This window comes from Myotis daubentonii, chromosome 3 (assembly GCF_963259705.1).
Source record: "Myotis daubentonii chromosome 3, mMyoDau2.1, whole genome shotgun sequence".
NCBI lineage: Eukaryota > Metazoa > Chordata > Mammalia > Chiroptera > Vespertilionidae > Myotis > Myotis daubentonii.
Genome location: NC_081842.1, coordinates 48980180 through 49003587, shown reverse-complemented (window position 1 = coordinate 49003587; position 23408 = coordinate 48980180). Strand labels below are relative to the sequence as shown.

Genomic DNA, 23408 nt, shown 5'->3' with positions numbered 1-23408 from the left:
AGAAAAAGAACAAGGATAAGTTTTTTTTTATATATTTTTATTGATTTTTTACAGAGAGAAAGGAAGAGGGATAGAGAGTTAGAAACATCAATGAGAGAGAAACATTGATCAGCTGCCTCCCGCACAACTCCCACTGGGGATATGCCCGCAACCCAGGTACATGCCCCTGACCGGAATCGAACCCGGGACCCTTCAGTCCACAGGCCGACGCTCCATCCACTGAGCCAAACCGGTCAGGGCAAGAATAAGTTTTTAAGTGCATAGAATAATACCCATATAACTAGGAAATGTGGTCTACAACGTGAGTCAATTGCTCTGACTTATAAGATTAGATTAGAATTTCTCCTGAGAATACTGGTAAAGAAATACCTTTTTAAAACATGAACACCATTCTCAAAAACATTAAAATATGTAGTAGGCTTTCATCATCTCATTTTCACATTATTTTTAGTGTTGTTTTTTTTTAATTTGAAGTGTTTCTTTTGGAGTCTTCAGAAATTCACAACTAAATTTCCATTTCCAAAGAACTAATTTCCAGTTTAGTTGATAGTTCATTAAGGGACTGCAAGAGGATTGATGCTATTCATGTGAATTACAAGGAATTGGAGAGGCTGAGATTAAATTTTATAAACATTTTTAAAACTTTACCGTTTAAAAAATGCAAGATGATTACATTATGAATATGAATGTGTTCCATTAGCAATCATTCATTGATTTAAGTGTCTACAGAATTCTTTTTTTTCTTCAAAAAAGCACATATTTTATGAGGAAATTTGATTATTTAAGTAAAGAGTTGTGAGGCTCTATTTATTTTAGTCAACAAATATTTGTTAATACCATATGTTGGATATTTTGCGAGGGGTTAAGGATCTAGTTGTGAGAGGACACCTGAGTTAGTGAATGCTAACATGGTGCATTCATAAAATATATTTGGATGTCCAATCAATAAATGAGTGAACTCCTTGCTTAACTATTACTGCTGTAGTCTAATAATTTGGCAATATATAGGCAAATGGGGAGTGGTGATAATAATACACAGATCTCTTATATTGTGAATGAGGAAGGAAGTCACCACTGACTCCGGCATTATTTTAGCATTTGCTTTTGACATTTGGAGTGTGAAGGGGAAACTTCTTACCTTTAACTTCTACCAGTAGCTGGCACATAAAGCTACTTTTTTTTTCTTTAGTTTTAACAGAATCAGAGAAATAGTAGTGCTAACATTTAGATTGAATTTAAAAGAACCATTTTTTTCAAAGTTATCAAATAACTAAGTTGAGAATATAAAAAGTGAACTGAAACCCAGGGAAAGAGCTAAGAGTTTGTTAATCCCTTCAAAGATGAGAATCTCCAGCATCTTTTGACGGTTGCTTTCTATTCTTAAAGTGTCACTTTATTTTAATATCACCATGTCACAATCTCTAATAGCAATATAGAACTCACAAACATTTTTATATTCTAGCAAACTCAACTTGAAATATAGGGAAAGTGTGTGTGTGTGTGTGTGTGTGTGTGAGAGAGAGAGAGAGAGAGAGAGAGAGAGAGAGAGAGAGAGAGAGAGAAGAAAGAATGAGGAAGAATATGAGAATAATAGCAAAGAAGTGACAAACTTTTTTTTTATTAAGCTGCACAATTAATTTAGTTGAACATGAAGTTTAAATAACTGTTCCTTGGTTTACCTGCTATTTTATTCACCTGAAATTATTGCTTAATTAAATAACATACAAACACAGAATGATATGCAGCACTCTATACCCTTGTGTCCACAGCATACATTTTGGCAGTCTCTGTCCGAGGGGCCGCGTATGACTTGGCCATGGAAACAGCTGCATTCGAATAGGCCTTCCTCATGGAATAAGGATAGTTCCTTTCAGGTCCCACATCTGTTTAGGAGAGGTAATTGCAGGGATATCAACAAAATTATGGCTGAGTAAACTTTGGGAAATAAAATAATGTCAATTGATATATTCTTCTCCAAAAGTGACAAGAATATACTAGTACATATTCTAAGAAAGAATCATCTAAGAAGACCTCTAGATGACAATATAAATTTTTATCCTGTAAGTTAATTTTAGATTCAAAATTGAGCCAGGTATTTTATTTACTTTTTCTTGATAAGGAGAGGAGTTCTTTTTGTTTTTAAGTGGTATTTTTAGAAACCAAATTGCAGTTTTTAACAACAAATATTTGGTTTGCCTTTCAGGCTACTTCTCTATTTAACTCCAGATATAAACGTAATAGATTGGGTGAAGTGAGAGATATAAGATTATGATACATCAATTTAATCATTATATGTTTGGATATTAGACAGTTGTAGCTATGGGACTTCTTTTCAATAAATGTACCATTAACTGGGTAATAGGTTTGAATATTAGAAATGAGTTGTCCTTGAACAACTGAAATATTTAATGGCAGTGAGTAGAGATCAAGGGAATAACATTATTTTGAGTTGGTGAGATGTGTTTCCATTGGGTTGGGGAAAATGATACTGGAGGCAGGGAAGTATGCTAGTTTATTTTGTTCTTACCTTTGAAGATGTATAAGCAGCATGTGAGGATACCCCCAGCCAAAAAGCAACCCAGAGACCCAGCCATTCCAAGCCAACAGGACCAACCAAATTTGTATTGGATGCCAAGAAATATATTGTGCAAAACCAGAGTAGAACGTTCCACATAAACATCAACAGCATACCACACAGAACCAATAATTCCTGGGGCACCTAAAAGAAAGGGAAGATGTAAAAATAAATAAATAAATAAATGCAGGTCTTTTCTAAATTTAAATCCTGCTTCTCAAAACAGATGGCATCATGCAAGGAATAATAAATGATACTGTGGATTCATGAACAACTCAAATTGTGGTCACCTCTTTTATGTGTTCCTGTGGCTGTCTATCTTGTATTTCTTCCAAACTACATCTCAGAAATACAAAAATAAAAGAGTGCAGTGCTCATCTGTTTTTTGTAAATCTAAAATGGTCACTATGGTTTTCTTTAATTTTTCCCTTTCCAATGTTATTTTAGTATTGTAGAAAGAAAACTATTAAAACAAAAGAAAAATCTAAAGAAGAGGAAGAACACAAAATTTAAGACAAATAATGAAGAACATATGTTCTTTTTATGTCAATATTTTAATTGAAAGTAGATGTCTTTAAGAACATTCTATTGCTCCCCTTCTTCACCACCCAGACCCACGGTTAAAGCCATATCAGCTACACAACACACACTCATATGGAAATTAATGTTTTTAAAGTCATTCATTTTAGTGTGTTGACATTAAAAACTAGTAACTGAAGTAAAAATTGTCTTCAATTTAAAACAAATTCTTACCTATCACCCCCACATATAAGAGTAAACAGAGAAAATTTATTCCTTGTAAATAGAATTTATCCCTTATAAATAAAATGTATTCCTTTTAAATTAGTCTATCTCACAAATGACTGGCTTGAAGTGATGCCACTAAGGTCCTCTTGTTTTAAAGGAATAAATTGCATGTCAGAGCCTAAATGCAAAAAACAATGGGGGACCGGAGGATAAAAGGCTATGTGAAAAGGGTATTTCTGAAACTTGTAGTGTCCAAAATGTTTTTTCACATTTTTTTCTAGGGAGTTTGTGATATCTATTTAAACCACCATTTCATTGCATTCTTCTCCCAATTATTTAATACAGTTTTTAAGAAGAACCAAATCATGAACATATAATCTTTAGATAATAGGGTATACATTATCATGCCTTTTCTATAATACTGTAACCAATGGGTTTAGAATGGAAATTCCTTTTGTTATAACTTAGAATCTATGTAAATACTAATACTGAATGATGGTTCCAAGTCTTTGGCCATGTCTGGCAGTTTAAATGTAGTCCCTTATTTCTTCAGTAATTCCTACTGGGATTTTCTCTATAGATGTGGTTTTCTTTAAATTTAGCTCATTCTGTTGTTTTATTTTTTAAAAATGGAGTATCTAGTGATATCTCAAAAAGTATTCTGTAACAAAATGTATAGCATTAAATGATGTTAAATGTGTTAAATAAAAGACATTGTTACATACAAAAGCTTTATGGAATCACTAGGCTGGATATGGGAATACATGCCTTAGAAAGGAAAAATAACTAAATTCTTGTAACTTTTTAATACAATCTAAGGATCATCAGGGCCTTGACTCAATGTTTGCACGTGAAAAAATCAGGGAGAACCCGGTTTTGAGTTGGACATAGGTTAGGCTCTCTGCTATGAGCTTGCTCTGCAAACACTGGATCTTCACATGAGCAATTCAAAGTAGATATTATTGCCCGGGCTTCAGCCTATTCTGCAGATCAGAAAATGAAGACAGGTTAAGTAACTTGTCTAATAAAACCATAATACGCTAATTAGACTGGACAGCCGAACGACCTTCCGGACAAAGCTGGGGCTGCGAGGGCACAATCTCTATCCATTCACTACCTAGCATGCCTGGTCAGGTTCTCACTTACATTGCTTGGCTAACTTTTTGCTTCTAGCATAAAAGAAGACATTTTTGTCACTGGAGGATATTTCTGTTGGTTTCTTCAACAGGATGCTTCCTCCAAACTTGCATCAAGATCCAAAGGTGACATCATGTGGTGGTAGAGAAAGACTAAGCTTTGAAGTTGACAACAGACCTGAGTAAAATATTAATTGTGCTGTTTCACTAATAAACATCATGTGAAGTGTTTCTTGACTTATGGTTTATTAGTCATGTTTGATTTATTAGTCTTCAGATCTCTATTTATTCATCTGCTTCTTAAGTAAAGAGAATAATATTATCTGCTTATTGTTTAGTTTATGATCAAATGGGTTGGCACATGAGAAAAGTCTAACATAGGTCTTGGCACAATTTAATTCATTGCTAAAAAGAATCGGTGGGGGTGGACATAAGGAGGTAAGGAGGCTTAATTTGGGGCTTAACTGAGAATTTAACTTCAAGAATAATCACATTAGAAATTATTTTTTAAGTTAAAGCATTATACAGCTTTTTTAGATGGTTGAAAAATAGTTTGAGGACTTTGATAAATCTTGATCTGCCATATTAACAAAAAAAAAGATTAATTATCTGATTCCAATGCAAAAGAGAGTAGGACTGGTGAATGTGCCTTTTATTCCTTCAATTTAGAAAAGGAAGTCACACACGATCCTAAAATGACCACCTCAGAACATCACCCTTCTCCTGCACCTCAAGAACCCTGAAACACCAATCAGAAAGAATATATGCACCCCTATAGTCGTAGCAATGTTACCTACAATAGCTAAGATCTGAAAACAGCCCAAGTGCCTATCAGTGGATGAGTGGATAAAAAAGTTGTGGTGCATTTACACCATGGAATACTATACAGCTGGAAAAAAAGAAGGATTTTTTACCCTTTACAACAGCATGGACAACCTGGAGAATATTATACTGAGTGAAATAAGCCATCAGAGAAAGACAAATATCATATTATCTCACTTATATGTGGAATTTAATGAATATAATAAATTGGTGAACAAAACAGGCCCAGAGGAGGCATGGATGCATGGGATAAGCTGACGTATCTCAGAGGCATGTATGTGTGTGTGTGTGTGTGCTGGGGGTGGGGGGGAGATACAGGAAGAGATTAACCAAAGAAATTGTATACATATATGCATAACCATTGACACAGACAATAGTGTGGTGAAGGCCTTGGGTGGGGCAGGGTTGGGGGACTAATGATAGGAAATTGGGGAACATCTATAATACTGTCAATAATAACAAATTTTAAAAAAAGGATCTTAGCTGCGTATATCTACCCCTACCACTAGTCCAGACCAGTACCTGCTATTAATAATGTGGTCCCAGCCACAAAGCAGATGCGCACTTTGATGTATGGCTCATCAGGGAGGAATTTCACGCAGTGGAGACCCAGGAGAAGGGTAATAAATCCGAACCCAGCTAGAATATCTGCAGTAATCATCAACGCCCGAGTCAGCACCAGCTTCACTGCAAGATCGGGGCAGGTGGTTACAGCATACTCAGAGGAAGGAAACATACTAACTCACAGAAGTGCATAAAAAACAGGCAACCTGAAAGTGGTACACTTAAATTTACATGAGTTTAGAAATGAGTGCCTTTACATTTCTCATAAAAAAAATATTATGAGACTATTGACATTATTATTTGTTTAAGCACTGATTATTACTTAGTCTTGTTGCCTCCTATAAAAATGCCTGGTATATAGTGGGGGACTAAATAAATGTTTCTCTTTTGCTTCTTGTTCTGGACTGAATCCTGTTCACAAGTATGATAACTGAACGCTGAATTCATAGTAGAGTATCTGTTATGCAGAAGTTACTCAATGAATATTCAATAATAAATGACCACTATGTTTGTTTGAACTTTTATTGTAAAAAATTAAAAATAATTTGTTAAAGTTTGATATAGGGGAGCAAAATTAATTTTAAGACGTCTCTTGCGACCTTAAGCAGGTGGGAGAACCGTAATAGACTATTTCTGGAAGACAGATTATATTCTCTTTCACATTCCTTCAAGCCTCATTCGTTCATGGCCAAGACATCATATTAACCCTTTCATTTGCATTGTCAACTGAGCATATTTTAAAGCTACAGCCAGTGAGAATAAACAGTAGAAGGCACAGCTAAGAGAAGATAAGGAAACTAGAAGTGGAAGAGTAGCAATCACCTCCTGCAGTGGAAGCACCTTCCACTGGGAAAGCCTCCTGACTGAGTGATGGTTATGCTAACTTAACAATAGGAAGACTTCATTACAATGTGTGGAGGGTTAATTACCCGAAGTCAGAACTACTAGTCTTTTAGCTGACTAATAGAGAGGAGTAATAAAATTTATTCCTTTAATGATATAGTAATTAGGTTTTATATTCATAGTGATTTGGGGTTCCCTTGCATTATAAATAATTTCCCCCAATGATGAGGTAACTTTAGGGCCTATTTAGTAATAGGTTGCTTGCAAAAATGTGGTCAATTTTTCTTATTTAAAACAAAAAAAAATATTTTTATGATCTATGTAAGAGAAAATCAATGCATAAAATCAGCCTCTACATTATTAATAGGTATATATATATATTATAAGCAATTATTGTGTTATTAAAATGTGAGTATATATTCATTTCTAGAATGGAATTTTTAAGGTCTCAAAATTTAGCATTATTTTTAAAAAACTAGGCTCAAATTTCAAATTTAGGCTAAACCTAAGGCTGACTTTTCTCAAAATTGAGGAAAGAAAATAATATGTAACTCGTGAGGTAATATTAGTTTTTATATTTCAACAGATACTCCTGATCATCAAATGATATACACAAGTGGGACTGCTGTTCAACACCGCAAGCCAAGGGGCCCCACACTTTGGAGTGCCTCCCCTGAAATTTTCTGTGAGCCTTTTTGGAACCTGGGATGACCCAGTAACAGGAGCACCATCTGGATGGGGTGTCCTGAAATCATTGTGGGTCCTGGTCTTCCCTTCTTTGACCTTGGATCCCACCCAGAGCATTATCCAGATGCTCTGCAGAACACCAGGACTCATGCTTATGAGCTCATCCGGGTGCTTCATGGCTAGGCCAATTCCAAGAAAGTAGCACTGCAAGCAGGTTGCTAATGCAGGTTAGCCGGGAAATTTCTTTTGAAGGTTGTGTGAGATTTGGCTGCCAGAATAATATTAAATATATTCTAATTTGTGTGGGGGGAGGGGGTTTCAAATGAACTATATCAACAGGAACCCTGAAAACAAAAGTATGTGTCTGGGTATTCATACTTCAGTTTACAGGATAATGGAAAAGGTTACCTTTGGTTGACTATAGTTCTGTAAAAGATATCAAAGACTAAAAATAAAATCCTACTCTCATAAGTAACACCCTAACATAGAGGGAATAGTTATAATATTTTCTAGAATACATTTTCATCTCCATTGTCTTTAAGTATATGGTAGAGATTTTTAAAGAAAGTTAATGCATCTTTTCAATGTTATTCGCAACTAATTGGTAAGACTAAATAAAAGAAAAATCTGAGATAGTGTAAGCAAAAGATACAGAAGGAACATTAAAATATAAAGTGATTTTTCTCTTGTGCAGTGTGCTCATGAGTAATTTTATTTTCCTCTACATAAGTGTTTAATATGGTGAAAGATATCATTTTTTTCTCAGCTGTATCCATTCCTCTATATTTCTGGAATAGCTTAGTGACCACATGAATTTATATTCCTTTGACCAGATCATGCTTCTTTGTAGGTAGAACTAGGTTAGTGCAAAGAGGGGAAAGTGGGAAAGAATTAAGAGGTCTTTTTAAAAAAAGATGAAATAAAGTCTTTATGAATTATGTTAAAAATATTCCAGGCACTCAAATCCCAAATGCCAGGGGAAGATATTTACAGCACTGAAATCCTTTTAGGTTCTTTGCCCTGGATGAATAGCTTTCCAGGGGAGAAGTCACATTCCAAGATTTGCTTTTCATTTATTTTGAGAAAAGAAGTTACCCTGTGGTACCATCACCTGTCAATTACTTTGAAAAAAAACTAAAACCAATTTGCTTTAATCTATCTCTTTCTGTCTCTGTCCTTCTATCTCCAATTCTCTTTTTATAGCAAATCTTCCATTGAAATGCTATAAACTTCTTATTTGAACAGTCATAGTTAAAAGATATCTCTGAAATACTTTTCATCTAACCTGTCAATTCTAGTCATAAAATCAAAGCATCCTGAAGAATCCGTTTCAATTTCAAAAATGTTTACTATAAGCCTACTGTGTATAAGGCACTATGCCAGGTCTTTTGGGGAAAAGCAGAAATGAATAAGACAATATTTTTACTCTAAAGAATTTACAAACACATTGGAAAAGATAAAATACTCTAAAATGTTTCAACTCACATTTCAGAAATAAACTAAATGTCTAATCAAAATATTTAAAACTGGAAAGAACCTTAATACAGTACGGTAGAACAAAAAAAACACATGACAGAAACCTGAGTTCAATCTTCTTGGGTATTCCCTCCCTGCGAGGGGAATGTCTAAGGTATACGTACAGGGATGTTCGGCCAGTATAGAATCGTACTCATCGCAGGTGCGAATTCCATCAAAAGCATTTGTGACACATTCCCACCAGAGGCCCCGGCATTTTGTGCTCACCTAGACATGGGAGAAGACAGGGTGTGAAACAATTTATGCAGACACACTTTAGTTCCCCTTGATCAAAGGAAGAGCTCGGCTGTTGTGAGTTTGATAGCAAAGTACAGTGGTTACAAGCATGATCAAAATTTCCCTTACAAGAAACACAATGCATTCTGAAGTATTTTTTCTTTAAACACAAAGAATTAAAGGCTTTCCCCACCAGGAAGTGAATTCACTTTCTGTATAGGGGTGGGAGGGATAAGTCATGCCTCAGCTGGATAAAAATCAAAATTAAGCATATGCAGATGCCTATGGTGGCTCCATCATCCATAGTTTATCATGGAGATAATTCATTTCACTCTCCTGTGCTGACATTTACTCACCCCTTTACCCAAAATCAATATAACATTAGATAATAACTGTTGACATCTTGAGTCTATTAATAATGACCATTAATTTGTCTTCATCATGAACACTGGGTTCCATGAAGACAAGTGTTATTATAAATGAGGTTCATAAATTTAAAGTAATTGGCACAGAAAGCTATATATTAAAACATAAATAAGTGAACTATAAAGACCTCACCATTTCTTCCTCCCTGCTCCACTGACAGATTACAATTGCTTACGCTATGATATGGATGTAAACAAACTAGCATTAATTTTATACAATCTGACAGCCGTAAACCACTCTTAGTTAGAAATGCTGTGCAGATAATTCTTGGTCTACTTAGAGCTAAAAGCTACCAGTGCTCTGAGCCTGCCCATACTTTATCTCTAAATTGTAAGTCACAATAGATTTCTTAGAATTGTCAACATGCCAAAGGAAAATAGTTCCCAGTATTCTTGACAGAGTTCATGCATATGAAACAGAGCTAATAAGATTGTTTCTGTTGACTCAATTACTGACTCAATTACCTTGGCAATCTGAAATAGGTAAGATTTAGCAAGGGTTATCTTGGAAAATGAAAACTTAATTTTTTTTCTTAAAAAAAGAATAAGTAACAGAGTGAGGAGAGAAATACAAAGGTACAGGGATTACAATTGGTGTGCAGAAGAAAGGAAGGAACACAAAACACTTTGACTTACAAAAGAAAATTCTAACGGGTAATATTTGCGCTTGGACACTCTCTGGCCTGTGTTCTGCTTTAAAGCCGTGCTGTGTGCCAAATAAAACTACCGAACTCTGCTGCTGGCTACTCCACCACAATTTCAAATGTCGTATGTCTTTGATCACTTTCTATGTGAAATACTTCTAACTGATAATAATTAATATTTCTTTTTTATTTAAATTATTTAGTGTTTAAAGTACTACCTATGTCTCCTTTTAGTCCCATTGACCTCCCCCTGCCACTCCCACCCCCCAGCACATGTCCCAGCCCTCTATTGTCTGTACTCATTGGTTATACATATATGAATGCATACAAATCCTTTGGTTGATCTCCAACTCCCCTCCCACCTTCCCCTGCCTTCCCTCTGAGGTTTGATGGTCTGTTTGTTCAATGCTTCTATGTGCCTAGATCTATTTTTGCTCATTAGTTTATGTTGTTCATTATATTCCACAAATGAATGAGATCATGTGATATTTATCTTTCTCTGACTGGCTTATTTCACTTAGCATAATACTCTCCAGGTCCATCCATGCTGTTGCAAAAGGTAAGAGTTCTTTCTTTTTTACAGCAGCATAGTATTCCATTGTGTAGATATACTACAGGTTTTTAATCTACTCATCTGCTGATTGGCACTTAGGCTGTTTCCAAATCTTAGCTATTGTAAATCGTGCTGCTATGAACATAGGGGTGCATGTGTTCTTTTTGATTGGTGTTTCTGATTTCTTGGGATATATTCCTAGAAGTGAGATTACTGGGTCAAATAATTAATACTTCTATATTGATTTTGTACTACATGACAGTTGCTGTTTAAGCATATTATTATTTCATTTATTCTTTAAAGGACCCTATGAGGCATCATTATAATTGTCTATTTTATAAATAAGGAAAAGAAGGCACAGGAAAGGTTAGTGATTAACCTCAAGAAAGTATCTTATCTAATAAAGAGGGAATATGCTAATTGACCATCACACCCTCACAAGATGGCAGTGTCCACAGCTAATAAAGAGGGAATGTGCTAATTGACTGTCACACCCTCACAAGATGGCAGCACCCATAGCCACAAGATGGTGGAACCCAGTCCCCTCAGCCCTGCCTCATCCAGCCTCAGTCCCCTAGTCCCCTCAGCCCCACCTCATCCAGCCAGAGTCCCCCAGTCCCCTCAGCCCCACAGGGGAAGGCAGTTGGGGGCGAACGGGCCAGCAGGGGAGGGCAGTTGGGGACAATCATGCTGGTAGGGGAGCAGTTAGGCATCAATCAGGCCAGTTAGGGGGCTATCAGGCTAGTATGCAGAGTGGTTAGGGGCAATCAGGCAGGCAGGCAGGTGAGTGGTTAGGAGCCAGCAGTACTGGATTGTGAGAGGGATGTCCAACTGCCGGTTTAGGCCTGATCGGACATCCCCCAAAGGGTCCCAGATTGGAGAGGGTGCAGGCTGGGCTGAGGGCTCGCCTTTACCATGCACGAATTCCATTCACTGGGCCTCTAGTTGTTAATAAATGGAGGAGATAGGATTCAAACACCAAAGCTGTGCATATGGCCTTAAGCATTGAGGTATGCTTAACACCCATTTTTTAAATTCCAAATCCATTCGGGCTAAACTACTCTATTAATGGAAATTAAAAGACAGATTTGGGTGAAGCAGTAAGCCCAAAATTTATTCTTATCCTAAAGGCCATTATTCTATAAAACTTCACTTTGGCTTGCTCTTCCTGAGGTAAAATCTGAAAGTGATATTCTGAAATTTATTGAGTATTATTTCAGGAGACTCAAGAATCACAGAGACCAAAAATTTAATGAAAAAAATCTATCTTGTGAAATTTAACACATCAATTTCTAATTTCTAAAAAACATGTGAACATGTAAATTTAAGCTATATTTTAAAACATTGAGACTTTAAGTATAAATTGACATTTATTAGTTGTGTTGTATCTTGAGCAAAATCTTACCTTTTTTCAGCCTCTATCTCTTTATCTGCATAGAAGAGATAATGCTAAAAAGATTATAAGTATTAAAAATTGCACACACACACATACACAATTTCTCAGTAAATGATAATATTAATAAATAACTTAAACATCATAATAACCTGAGTAGTGACTTTGTTCAGCTTTCCTGACTAACCACAATGACAGTAGAGAAAGGTAAATGCCAGGAGCTGAATGGTGGTCACCAAAAAGATATGTCCATATCCTAGTCCCCAGAACCTGTGAATTTGGGGGGAAAAAAAGATTTACACATGTAATTAAGTTTAGGATCTTGAAATAAAAAGATGGTCTTAGATTACCAGGCTAGGCCATAAATCTAGTGGTGAACCCACAACCTGGGCATATGCCCTGACTAGAAACTGAACTGTGACCTCCTGGTTCATAGTTCAATGTTCAACCACTGAGCCACACGGGCTGGGCCATATAACTACCTTAGTAGGTTTATCTTTGCCTTCAGCAAGCACTGTCCATTGTTTTAGTGCATCCAGGTAAACACACCTTTGGAAAGCTCTTTTTCAGAGCTCTGAGAAGTATAACCACCCTCAAGAGAACACAAATAACTGTGTTAACAATCCTGTAATCTAACCCCTGACTTGCTTTCTCCCACCTCCATGTCATCTTTATGTTCCCTCCTTAATTCCAAATGTATAAAAGAAACCACAAACTGTCATTCTCTGGAGCATTTCAGATATTGCTTCCCAGCAATAGTTGTCAGGTTGGCTCAAATAAATTCTTATAAAATACTCTGAAGGTTTGGACATTCTTACATCAACATTAAGCTACCAGATTTGTGGTAATTTGTTATGACAACCCTAGGAAACAAACACAATAAATATTATTTTTACTCAGCCATTATACCATAACAAATAGATGCTATAATTATTATCCTATATAATAAAGAGCTAATATGCTAATTAGACCAGACAGCCAAATGTCCTTCCAGATGTCCTTCTGGACATCCTTCCAGATGAAGCCATGGCTGCAAGGGCTGAGGCAAGAATGACCTTCCTGAACGAACAGTGGCAGGGGTGGGACCAGTGAGCCTGTGCCTCCAGGCCAGCCATGGCAGTCCCTGAACCTCTCCTTCCTCACAGGCAGCAGGAGAGGCGGTGGCACAGGTCTGGTCCTGGCACCCCCACTTCCGCAGAGGCAGCGGGAGAGGGGGCGGCGTGGTCCTGGCTCCTCAACAGAGGTGGTATGGGGTGCGACCACGATGCCCCAACTTCCCATGGCCCCTCCCCCATCCTGCCTGGCCCAAATCGGCCCCCCAACCAGTGGGTGGGAGGTGGTGCCAGTGCTAAGGAGCAGCAAGCCAGCTTCTGGTTGAGCGGCTCTCCCCCCCGCTGCTCAGCCAGAAGCCGGGCTCATGGTGGGCGAGCAGAGGAGCAGTGATGGGAGCCTCTCCGCCTCTGCTATAGGCGGGCGGTAAGGAGTGAGGGGTCCCACACTGCAAGAGCCCTGGACTGTGAGAGGGATATCTGAGTGCTGGCTTAGGCCCGGGGGGGATGGGGCCTAAGCTGGAAGGTAGACCTCCCCTGAGGGGTCCCAGACTGTGAGAGAGCACAGGCCGGGCTGAGGGTCCTGCCCCACACCCAGTGTACAAATTTCATGCACCAGGCCTCTAGTACATACCATAACAGAAAACAGACTTTCTGTCAGTCTTTCTATTAACAGAAACACATGGGATCCAATTTATTTCAAATTAAGCTAGGTTATGTGGATTTGAAGTCACTTCTTTATAATCAAAGAATGGACGTCTACAATTTTCTTCTAACTCAGGCACTAAAACAACCCATCCAAGCTACTATGGCTATTCTTGCTATACATGACATTATTTAGAAAGTCACCTGAGATATACGTATATATGAGAATACTTATTTTTACACAAGGAATATTTCTTTCATGCCAACATAATCCAGTAGTGGTGTCATTTTTCAAGGCTATTGATCATTTACCTGCAATGACCATATTTAGAAAAGCAATGAGCTCATTAGAGGAAACAAGGAATCCAATTTCATTAGGTATTAATGCTCAGGGGCACACTATTAGATTGCTTGGTATTCACACTCAGTTAAGGTATGTGAGAATAGTGGCTGTAATTAACTAAACTTCTGTGTTAATATAGCACTTACTGGAGACATTCTTAAAGGTGCCTTTGTGCATAAAAGACAAGGTTAAAAGATTTTATGTTATTTGGCATATTTAAGAAATCCTTCATTGTCTACAATGTATATTGTTCACTTATCTCTGTATTGTACAATGGCTTATTAAGAATTTTCTAAAAGGCAAGCAGATATAAGTTCTTAAAAGTTTTAAGACAAGGTTCTTAAAAAGCCAACCAATGCTTAGAATATATGCTTAACCTTTCTTTAAGGACAAAAATGCAAAATGTTAACTAATAATTTTTATCTCACAGGGTTGTCCAAAATAGGGGATCCCTAATTTAAGCTTTTTTTCTTTTAATAAGTGATTTATATATTAATAAATAATATACAAACCCATACTAGAGGAATTTGTATATTATTTCAATAAATAGCTATTTATCCTAAAGTTAGAGAAGGTATTATCTCCTAAATTATGAGAAGTTTATCCAAGATACAACAATAAAAGTACACAAGCACAAGGCCAGCAGAAATCTCTTAATATTAATTAGCTGCCAATAGTGAAACATAGAGATTTTACAGAACAGTCCATATTTCTGGCTTCCCTTGGCAACTTGGTTAGTGTAGCCACCTGAACTCCCTGGTTCAATGTAGCAACAATTACCATGAGGTAAGTAGTTGCTCCATTTAGGTGGCATTTGTGTTCATAGGGTCTACACTACTCCTACCAGTTTGAATGTTGGCTTCCTTGCTTCTGTAGGCATTTGAATTTCCCCTTGATAGTATATAACAATGAGAATAACTTCTCTTGAACTCAACCTGACAAATTTCTCCCTATTATTCAAATCCTACTTCCAAGATGTCGTTTCTCCCAGGCTCTGAACTAGAATTAATCTCTTCCCAGATAAGAGTAACTGTCCATATTGTTCTCTAGCACTTACAATATTAAATTATCTTTTATATGTGCATTTATGTACATCTGTCGTTGTCATATTTCACATTATATTCATTGAATGTCTGTCATGTTTCAGTCAATAGGCTAACTAAATGCTATGGATACAGCAATGACCAAGACAGGTATGATACCTTCCTCAAAGGAGCCTCCTCCTTTGAGACAGACCCTCCTCATTGGTTACATAATAGATGCTCAATAAATATTTATTGGGGGGGAGATTAGTGAATCTATCTTCTACACACACAATAACTCTCATTTGATCTTTGGCATAGATAATGGTTACCAATACACTGTATGGACTGATGCTTAATATGTGCTTTCAACTTAACTGAATAGACTAGGACACCTGAATCCAAGAGCCAACTATTATTTACACCAGTGAGTTTATGCAGATTTGGTGTCAGCCTGGATCTCATCTGCTCAACTGGCTAAAAAAGTATTTACCACGATACTCAGCATGAACAGGATACCACACAGAAAAAGCTTTTGGAAACCATATCGAGGATGACTCTGCCCAGTTAAGTTTCCAGTAGCATAAATTAGTTCCTTAATCCCGGAGTTTCTTATTCTGATCTCTTTACCAGTTTTCCATCAAGGTTTCTCTCCCCTAGTCTTTGCCAATTTCTCTTTCTTATTGCTTTTGAAATACAAGCAGCCCAACACAATTTTGCCTGCCTTGTCTTATTCAGTGTAGTTCTGAGTGTGTTTGTCTTGCCTCCACATATTTTATATGTAGTATTAGAGAAACTTAAAAATACTTTAATTAATTGACATTTATTTCTCATTCAGTTACATAGGAGATTTATACACAGTAAAATTTTTGGTTAACCATTATCAAATATATTTTTTCTTTGTCAGTATTCATTAATATAAATGCATATGTACTTTGATTTGTGTGTAAATATGCATAAGAAGAATGGATAAATAAAAAAAATAAATGTAAATGTATTTTTAAAACCACATTGCATACACATATTATAGGAAATAATAGTTTTAACAGTAATTTACTAACCTTATGCTAACATACTTTACATTGAAGATTCAACATACCTGTTTCCAATATTTACCTCATTATATTTATCAATATGCAAATGTTTTTATTTTAATTTTTAAATAAAATTAATTGGGTAACATTAGCTAATAAAATTATATAGGTTTTAAGTGTACAATTCTACAATACATCAGCTATATATTACATTGTGTGTTGACCAAGTAAGTTTGAATAATACTAAACAACATGTTTTAATTCTAAAACTTGAAACACTTTCAATTTTAACATAAAATACATTTGAATTTTTATCATAGGATTCTAAACTTTTTATTTTAATATTTACTTTTACCTTTCTTACTCTCCCAGTGTCTAAAAGAACTCAAGACAAATATTTATAAGGATGAGGAAGCAAGATTAAAATAAGCATAATGGACACCACCTTTCCTTTCTACTCCATTTATGAACCATGAGTTTATTTGCTAAAATATATTTGGTTTATCTCTGCCTGCTTATTAGTGGAGCACTGGCTAAAAGTATAAATAGTAAAAACAGGATAATACAAACATAGTAAGTAAAATATAATTCTTGTTGTCTTCACAGTTAAATTACCTAATTTACATATCTGAACTATCTAAATATTTCAATTTTAGCATTTATTGTTCAATTTAAGTCGCACATTTAATAATTTTAGCATGCATATGAAAGTATGGTGTCACAACTCTGCAATGATTTCTGCCCAATGACAGATCATAATTTATATTGAATAAATGATAATAAAATTAGTATTATCATTAAATTACTGATTCAGTATTTTAATAAAATACTAATTTTATTATCATCTATTCAACTTAAATCATTACTTCTTGCTTCTCTTCTTCATTTCATTCTCTCTTTGAAATACCAGGCAGAAAAACTATAGACCAGAATATGCTCTTCATCAACTTTATTATGCATCCCAGGGGATTAGATCTTTGCCTATCTTATTAAAAAGAGAAACCAAATCCATATCTTGAGAAAATTGAAGTTGTACCAAGATAAAAGATTTTGCCTAAAAATAGTGTTGGTCTCCCTACAGAGATACTTCTCATTTAGGGCTCAATATGAGTTTCCAAAGATCACTTTATATTGTATTTCATTCACGTTCATTTATTCATCCTTTTAATAGGCATGGCAAGTATCTTAATAGCTACCTAATCAATTCATGTTAGCAAATAAATCAGGAGTTTCTATTATTTGGAAGTCCCTGTTAGGTGCTATAGAAGATCATGAGATCAATGAAAGAATTTCTGTAGCCTCAGATGTGCAATGAAGGAGTTTGAAATCAGTTGGAAAGTAAAATTAGTATATAAATAATCAGAGTACACACTAGATAGATTTTTTTAAATATTTACTTTATGTCTGAAAAAATATAAATCCCAGGGGAGAACCTGGTGATGGAGCTAAAATAAATCCAAATGTGGGAAACATTCATTTGAGGTAATCAAATTTTAATTATAAGTGTGTGGTGTATAGCAGGTTCTCAGTCAATAATTAACAAAAGATTAACTGAAAATGTAATAATCTTGTGAAAACCTTTTTCCCCTCTGGTAGTTGATAGCAGTAATCTTGTGAAGAAACTACTTTCCTATTTCAGTGTGGATAATGAATAATTACAATATCCATAATTTATTTTCTTTTAAAAATATATTTAATAGATAACTTACGCTATTTTGTCTTTCTTGTCTGCCTATTCCCCTGGTTAGACAAAAAAAAAAAAAAAAAAAAAAAAAAAATATATCGTAAGTATAAAAATGGGCAAACCACAGCCCAGAGAAGTAAACAAAGCTTCTCCAAGAAAATCAATAGCAAAAATAGGAATAGAACTTAAATGTCATATTTCACCTTTAAGTGAACATTATATAAAATGTCATCTCCTTCTCCAGAACAAAAACAAACCGATAAAAACTGCGAATAGACAGTAATATATCTAATGGTTATTGACTGACTTGTATCTGCCTGGTACTGCGGTACACAAGCTCATTTAATCCTCACAAGACACTTATAATGTTCATATTTTAGTCTCTCTGTGCAGAAGAGGAAATGTAATTTATAACAGCTTAGACACATGTCAAAATTCACACAGCTACTACCTGGCAAGATGGGATTTAATCTCAGGTCCCTCTAACATCAAGTCCAACCTTTAGGCCTCCCCACCATACAGCATCATATTATCCCATCTTGAGGTGCTGTGTAAGAATCTCAACAAGATAAAATAGTGGGGTGATTCAGGGACATTGCTGCTTGGTGACTTCTGCATAGAGACTAATTGTCCTCCATTTAAGCTCTAAGTGAGTGACTCCACCAGTCCTCCAACTGCCCCAAACAGTAAATGATTGCAACCTTGACTTCTCCCTCTTCATCAGCCTTCTTTTGTACATGCAATCAATTACGAATTCAATCAATTTGAATTCTTTAGAATTTCCCATATCTTCACATGTCTCTTTTGCTGCCATCCTAAATCAGGCCACTGTCGCTTCCCTCCTGTTCTGCGGCAAAAGTCTCCTAATTTCTCTCCCGATACTTCATTTCACTGCTTCCCAGCATTCTCCACAAGCGGCCAGAATGATTGATCTTTCTAAACTACATGTATATGTTTGTTTACATTGAAACATGCTTGTCTATGGTATACCATCTATATTTTACATGATCTCAAAGTCCTTGAGACCTAGTCCCTATATTCTCTTAAATACATTGGAAACTCTAATCATGCTGAAATATATACAAAGCCACAAAAATACAGCGCTCTCATACCTGGATCTCTGCCCATACAATTTCCTGTGCTTGGAACACTCGACTTCTTCTTCACTCACCTATCCTTCAAATCCTTAGTTCAGATATTTTTTCTTCTAGGTAGACTCCATTGGTTATCTATAATTGAGTGAGCTAGCCACTCAGAGTTATTTGCAAGAATATACTATAACTATCAATTCACTATTTTCCACAATATGCTGGGAGCAATTTAAGGAACATCAAGATCTCATTCTACTTCATAATCTTGTACCCACAGTACCAGGTAGATAGTAGGTATCAAAGAATAGTTGTGAAATGCAGGAAGATAGAAACAAATGGAGAAAGAAAGGGAGAAATAAACCAATAAAGGAGAAAGGGGGAGAAAAAGAAAAAAAAAGTAGAGGAAGAGCATACATAAGGGACTTTAAGAAAAGGAGGGGGGTGATAGAGGGAAGAAGAAGAAAAAGAGGGAAGAAGGAAAAGAAGAAGGAAGGAAGAAAGAAAAAAGGAAAGGAGAGAGAGTGAGAAGGAGAAAGAAAAGAAGAGCCTATGAAGTTACAGAAAAATGGAGAATATTCACTCTAAACTACTAGTGGAAATTTCTAGGGAGACTCTAAATGCCATCAGACATTGGGTGACTGGCCATCTCTCTGGGATTGCAGACATGGTCATAACCAAGGAGTCCTGGTGTTAAAGAAAGTGAAGACTGAAAAGGCCCTTAAAATGACTGAGCTCAACTTCATCTTATGATTCAGCCAAAGAAAGGAGGTGTGGCTTGCTCAATCAGTAGAAAACAAATAAGATACAAGCACAGGCTGGAATAATCTCAAAATCCAAGTTCTCTTCACTACAACTATCTTCCCAGAGACAAATGAGTCAATAAAGACAGGAGCAGTATGGTAGCTTAGGGTGGTTGGTCCTCAATTTGGGGCTATGCCTCTGTGTGCTATTTCTTTTCCCTGATGTTTTACTTAATGCAAAGAACTTCACTCTTCAAGGCAGGTAGAAGTAAGGCGAAAGGACTCTGTGTGATATTCTGAGGTTCTTTCTGCTTGTGCTCCCTGTTACTAATCTTGATCCTCTAATGAGCCCTGAGTTTCTGCTCATGCTTCACTTGTCATGTGTCTTCTTGTCTGGAAGGCCTCTGCTGCCATTTTCACCTTTTGAAATCCTTTGTATCTTTTTGAGGCTTTGTGCAGATGCTTTTCCTTCCCAAGGCCTGCACCAGTGACAGGAAATAATCACTCCATCTTCTCTGCACCATTGGCATTTTGTTCATTTCTTTCTCCAATATGAATTGGCCTATGCCTTTCGGTATAGACTTATGTGCATATTTTTTCCTCACGAAATGTACACTCCTGTCAGGCTGACTCATTCTTGCTTTATCTTTATCTCCCCTAGTAGATATTAGCATAGTACCTTTTATATGGAATATATGTCATGGTTTTTTAATGTTGAATTGAGCTATGGAAACCATTTTCCAACTCTAAAGCCTATATCATCCTAAAAGATTAACAACGCTAGAAATTCATAACACTCCTTTAAAAAAAATTTCTATGAGCATGCTTTTTTTTAAAGCACTTTTGTGGTGCCAACTTTTGTTCAACAGTTGTTTAAAGTGAGTTGTTAATATGGACTAATGGTAATACATATATATGAGGAAGGAAGCAAGACGAGCAGCATAATTGAGTCAGTGAGTGTCACAACCTTCAACTTTATGGATAATAGTATGATTTCATATGTTGGCCCATAGAAGGAGCAATTATTAAGAGAGATTCATGTCCCTTTAAAAAACTGGCAAATAAAGAGATTGTTGGAAGAGAAGGAGCCTCATCTGTTACAAATTCTTTCTTTAAATGTGGAGGCTTCTTAGGAATATTTATAGCAATATATTTCAAGTATTGGAAATGAGGAAGAAGCTAAGAAATACTCACTAGAGCTTGCCCAAGGTTAGCAAGGATTTACTCGAGGTGAATAACCTAGACTACTCATTCCATTCATTTTAGCTAGAAGTGTTCTTGCCCAGAGCAGATGGCAAATTGGTTGGAGGTAGTGAAATAAAAGCAAGAAGGCACTTTAAGTGCCAGGACTCCCAATCTCTCCCAGCAAGGCTTGACCCTTTCAAAACTCCCATTTCTTATCAAGTGAAGTTAGCAGTTCCATTAGCTTAAGCAGATGGATTTTCAAATTGTTTTAGAAAATATTTTAACAATGCTTTTAGATGAAATGTTGTATATTTTTGAAAACATAACTTTAAGTCTGCTCAAGTCCAATATATTACTCTGTCATTCACCTATTCCTGACAGTCCAGATTCTGGTAAGCTAATGGCTGCAGACGTTTTTATCTGCATTTTCCCTGAGCATTGTTCAAAGGGCATTGTCTTCATTCACTGCTTATATGCATGACCAGACAAAATGCACCAGGTACAGTGGACATCCTTTACAGTAGTTCTATTAAATTTTTCAAAAATATAACTTTTAGCACTAAAGAAGTTTTTATAACTCCATTGGTTCTGAAATGCCATGTAGAAGTCCAAGAAAAATTAAAAGCAAGAAAAAAAATAAATGGCAGAAATAATACACAGCAAAATAGAAAGATTATTACCCTTCATTTCTAACTTCTATTTGAGAGTAGAATAAATAAAATTAGGGGGAAAAGATATCATTGCCCTCAGGTATCTTTCCTAAACTTCATAAAGGTGACATTATAGCATTTGTTAAATTGTTCCCTTCAGATGTACATACAAGAACATATTGGGTTGCTGTATAGTCTTTATTGGAGGTCCTGATATGTTGTTTCTTTTTCTTACCTATACTTTTTGAAACCTTACTAATGAATAGTAGCTGATTTTGATATTTACTCAGTTCTATCTCTCTCACATTCCAATAGCCATAGGAAATGCTTTTAAACTCCACAATTACTTCTTTCTGAGCTTCTCCAGTGAGAAAGATAAAATCTTCAAATGTCAACTACTCAATCATTCTTGCATAACAGTTGGTTCCAGAGAGCAACTCATTTTTAAGAGAGGGTTTCTTAAATCTATATCTACTCCTTGTACCTTGGGACACACTGGAAGATGTGCTTTCCCACAGAATGTTTTCTCCTACTTGGAAACTTCTTAAAATAACATTTTTCTATAGCATACCGATTGAATAGATTTTATATGTCTGGAGTTTTAGTACTCAATTTCTTAGACTACCATTCTTTAAGAAAGTCTATCATGCTACTCTTAATGCTGCCATTAAGATTAGCAAATTTATGTTTAAGAAACTGTTGGGAGGTAGTTAGGGATGGAGGGATTGAGAAAAGACAAGAAAAATTCATGGACACCAACAACAGTGTGGGGATTGCCAAGGAGAGGAGGGTGGAGGGAGGTAAAGAAAGGTACAGGGGGGATAAAAGGTAAAGGAAAGATACTTGACTGGGGGTGGTGAACATGCAATACAGTATACAGATGATGTATTATAGAATTATACACCTAAAAGCTGTATAATTTTGTTAACCAGTGTCACTCTAATAAATTCAATAAAAAGGAGAAAAAGAAAGAAAGGTGTTACTGGAATGTTATTTAAATTGGTATATACAGCAATGGAAGAGGTGAATTTCTGGAGGGCTGAGTGACAGAGGTTATATTATTACCCTTTTATAAATTTATCCTTATAAAAAATAAATTATTCAGTTACTTCATCTGCAAAATGGAATACAACAATACTTACATCATAGATTAGCTGCAAGGATTCAATGAGTTGAAATGTGAAGACTCAGTAAGTAGTAAATAAAGAGTTGATCAGTCCGTGTTGGCAATTATCATTAATCCCAGTGAACACAGTGAGGCAGTGAGACTTTGAGAAAATGTGGAAGGGCTTGGGTGAGAAAAAGAAGTTGCTGGCTTCTTACCTCCAGGGAATCATCGGCATTCACCATCCAACAGTCTGTCCAGGTGGCTACAACCAAGAACCCAGTAGAGAACAGGGCAAAGAAGCAGGCCACATACTGAAGAAGATCCCTCATCTTAGCGAGCAGCCGGACTGGAAGGGATGCATGGGAAGCTGCCAGCCCTTGACTACTCAGGTAGCTGGAATGCTGTCAATCTCCCGTACTCCCGGTACCTGGGGGTGTAAAAATACTGGTCTTTTCCTCTTTCTCACACCCCACTGCAGGCGTCTTGAGTTGCAGTAAGAGTTAAAGAAACAGGCTGTAACCCACAGAGGGGTCCTGGATGTCATTATCCGAAACAACCAGCCTCCAATCAGAAGCCGGGTCAGGGAAAGGGCCGGGTATGTTCTGTGTGCAGGAGCAAAGGAGCCCTGGTTATGTTTTCCGCCGAGACCGTGAGATGATGGTTGATGGTTACCAAGGTATTTTCAGCACCAAGATGGAGAGAAGGAAGAAGGGTCA

General features: G+C 36.3%; 1 protein-coding gene across 2 annotated transcripts; it reads right to left on the bottom strand.

Annotated features, from left to right (window-relative positions):
• Positions 1–245: 245 nt before the first annotated feature.
• Positions 246–23408, bottom strand: CLDN16 (claudin 16). 2 transcript variants are annotated; one of them, XM_059685986.1, is made up of 6 exons: positions 23095–23408; positions 22908–23059; positions 9015–9117; positions 5803–5967; positions 2528–2719; positions 246–1883 (listed from the first exon to the last, which is right to left on the bottom strand). In XM_059685986.1, the coding sequence occupies exons 1-6, from the start codon at positions 23234–23236 to the stop codon at positions 1750–1752; spliced, it is 888 nt and encodes a 295-aa protein (XP_059541969.1). In that variant the 5' UTR covers positions 23237–23408; the 3' UTR covers positions 246–1749. The 2 variants fall into 2 exon arrangements, with proteins under 2 accessions (XP_059541969.1, XP_059541968.1); XM_059685985.1 differs by having other exon boundaries at positions 22908–23408.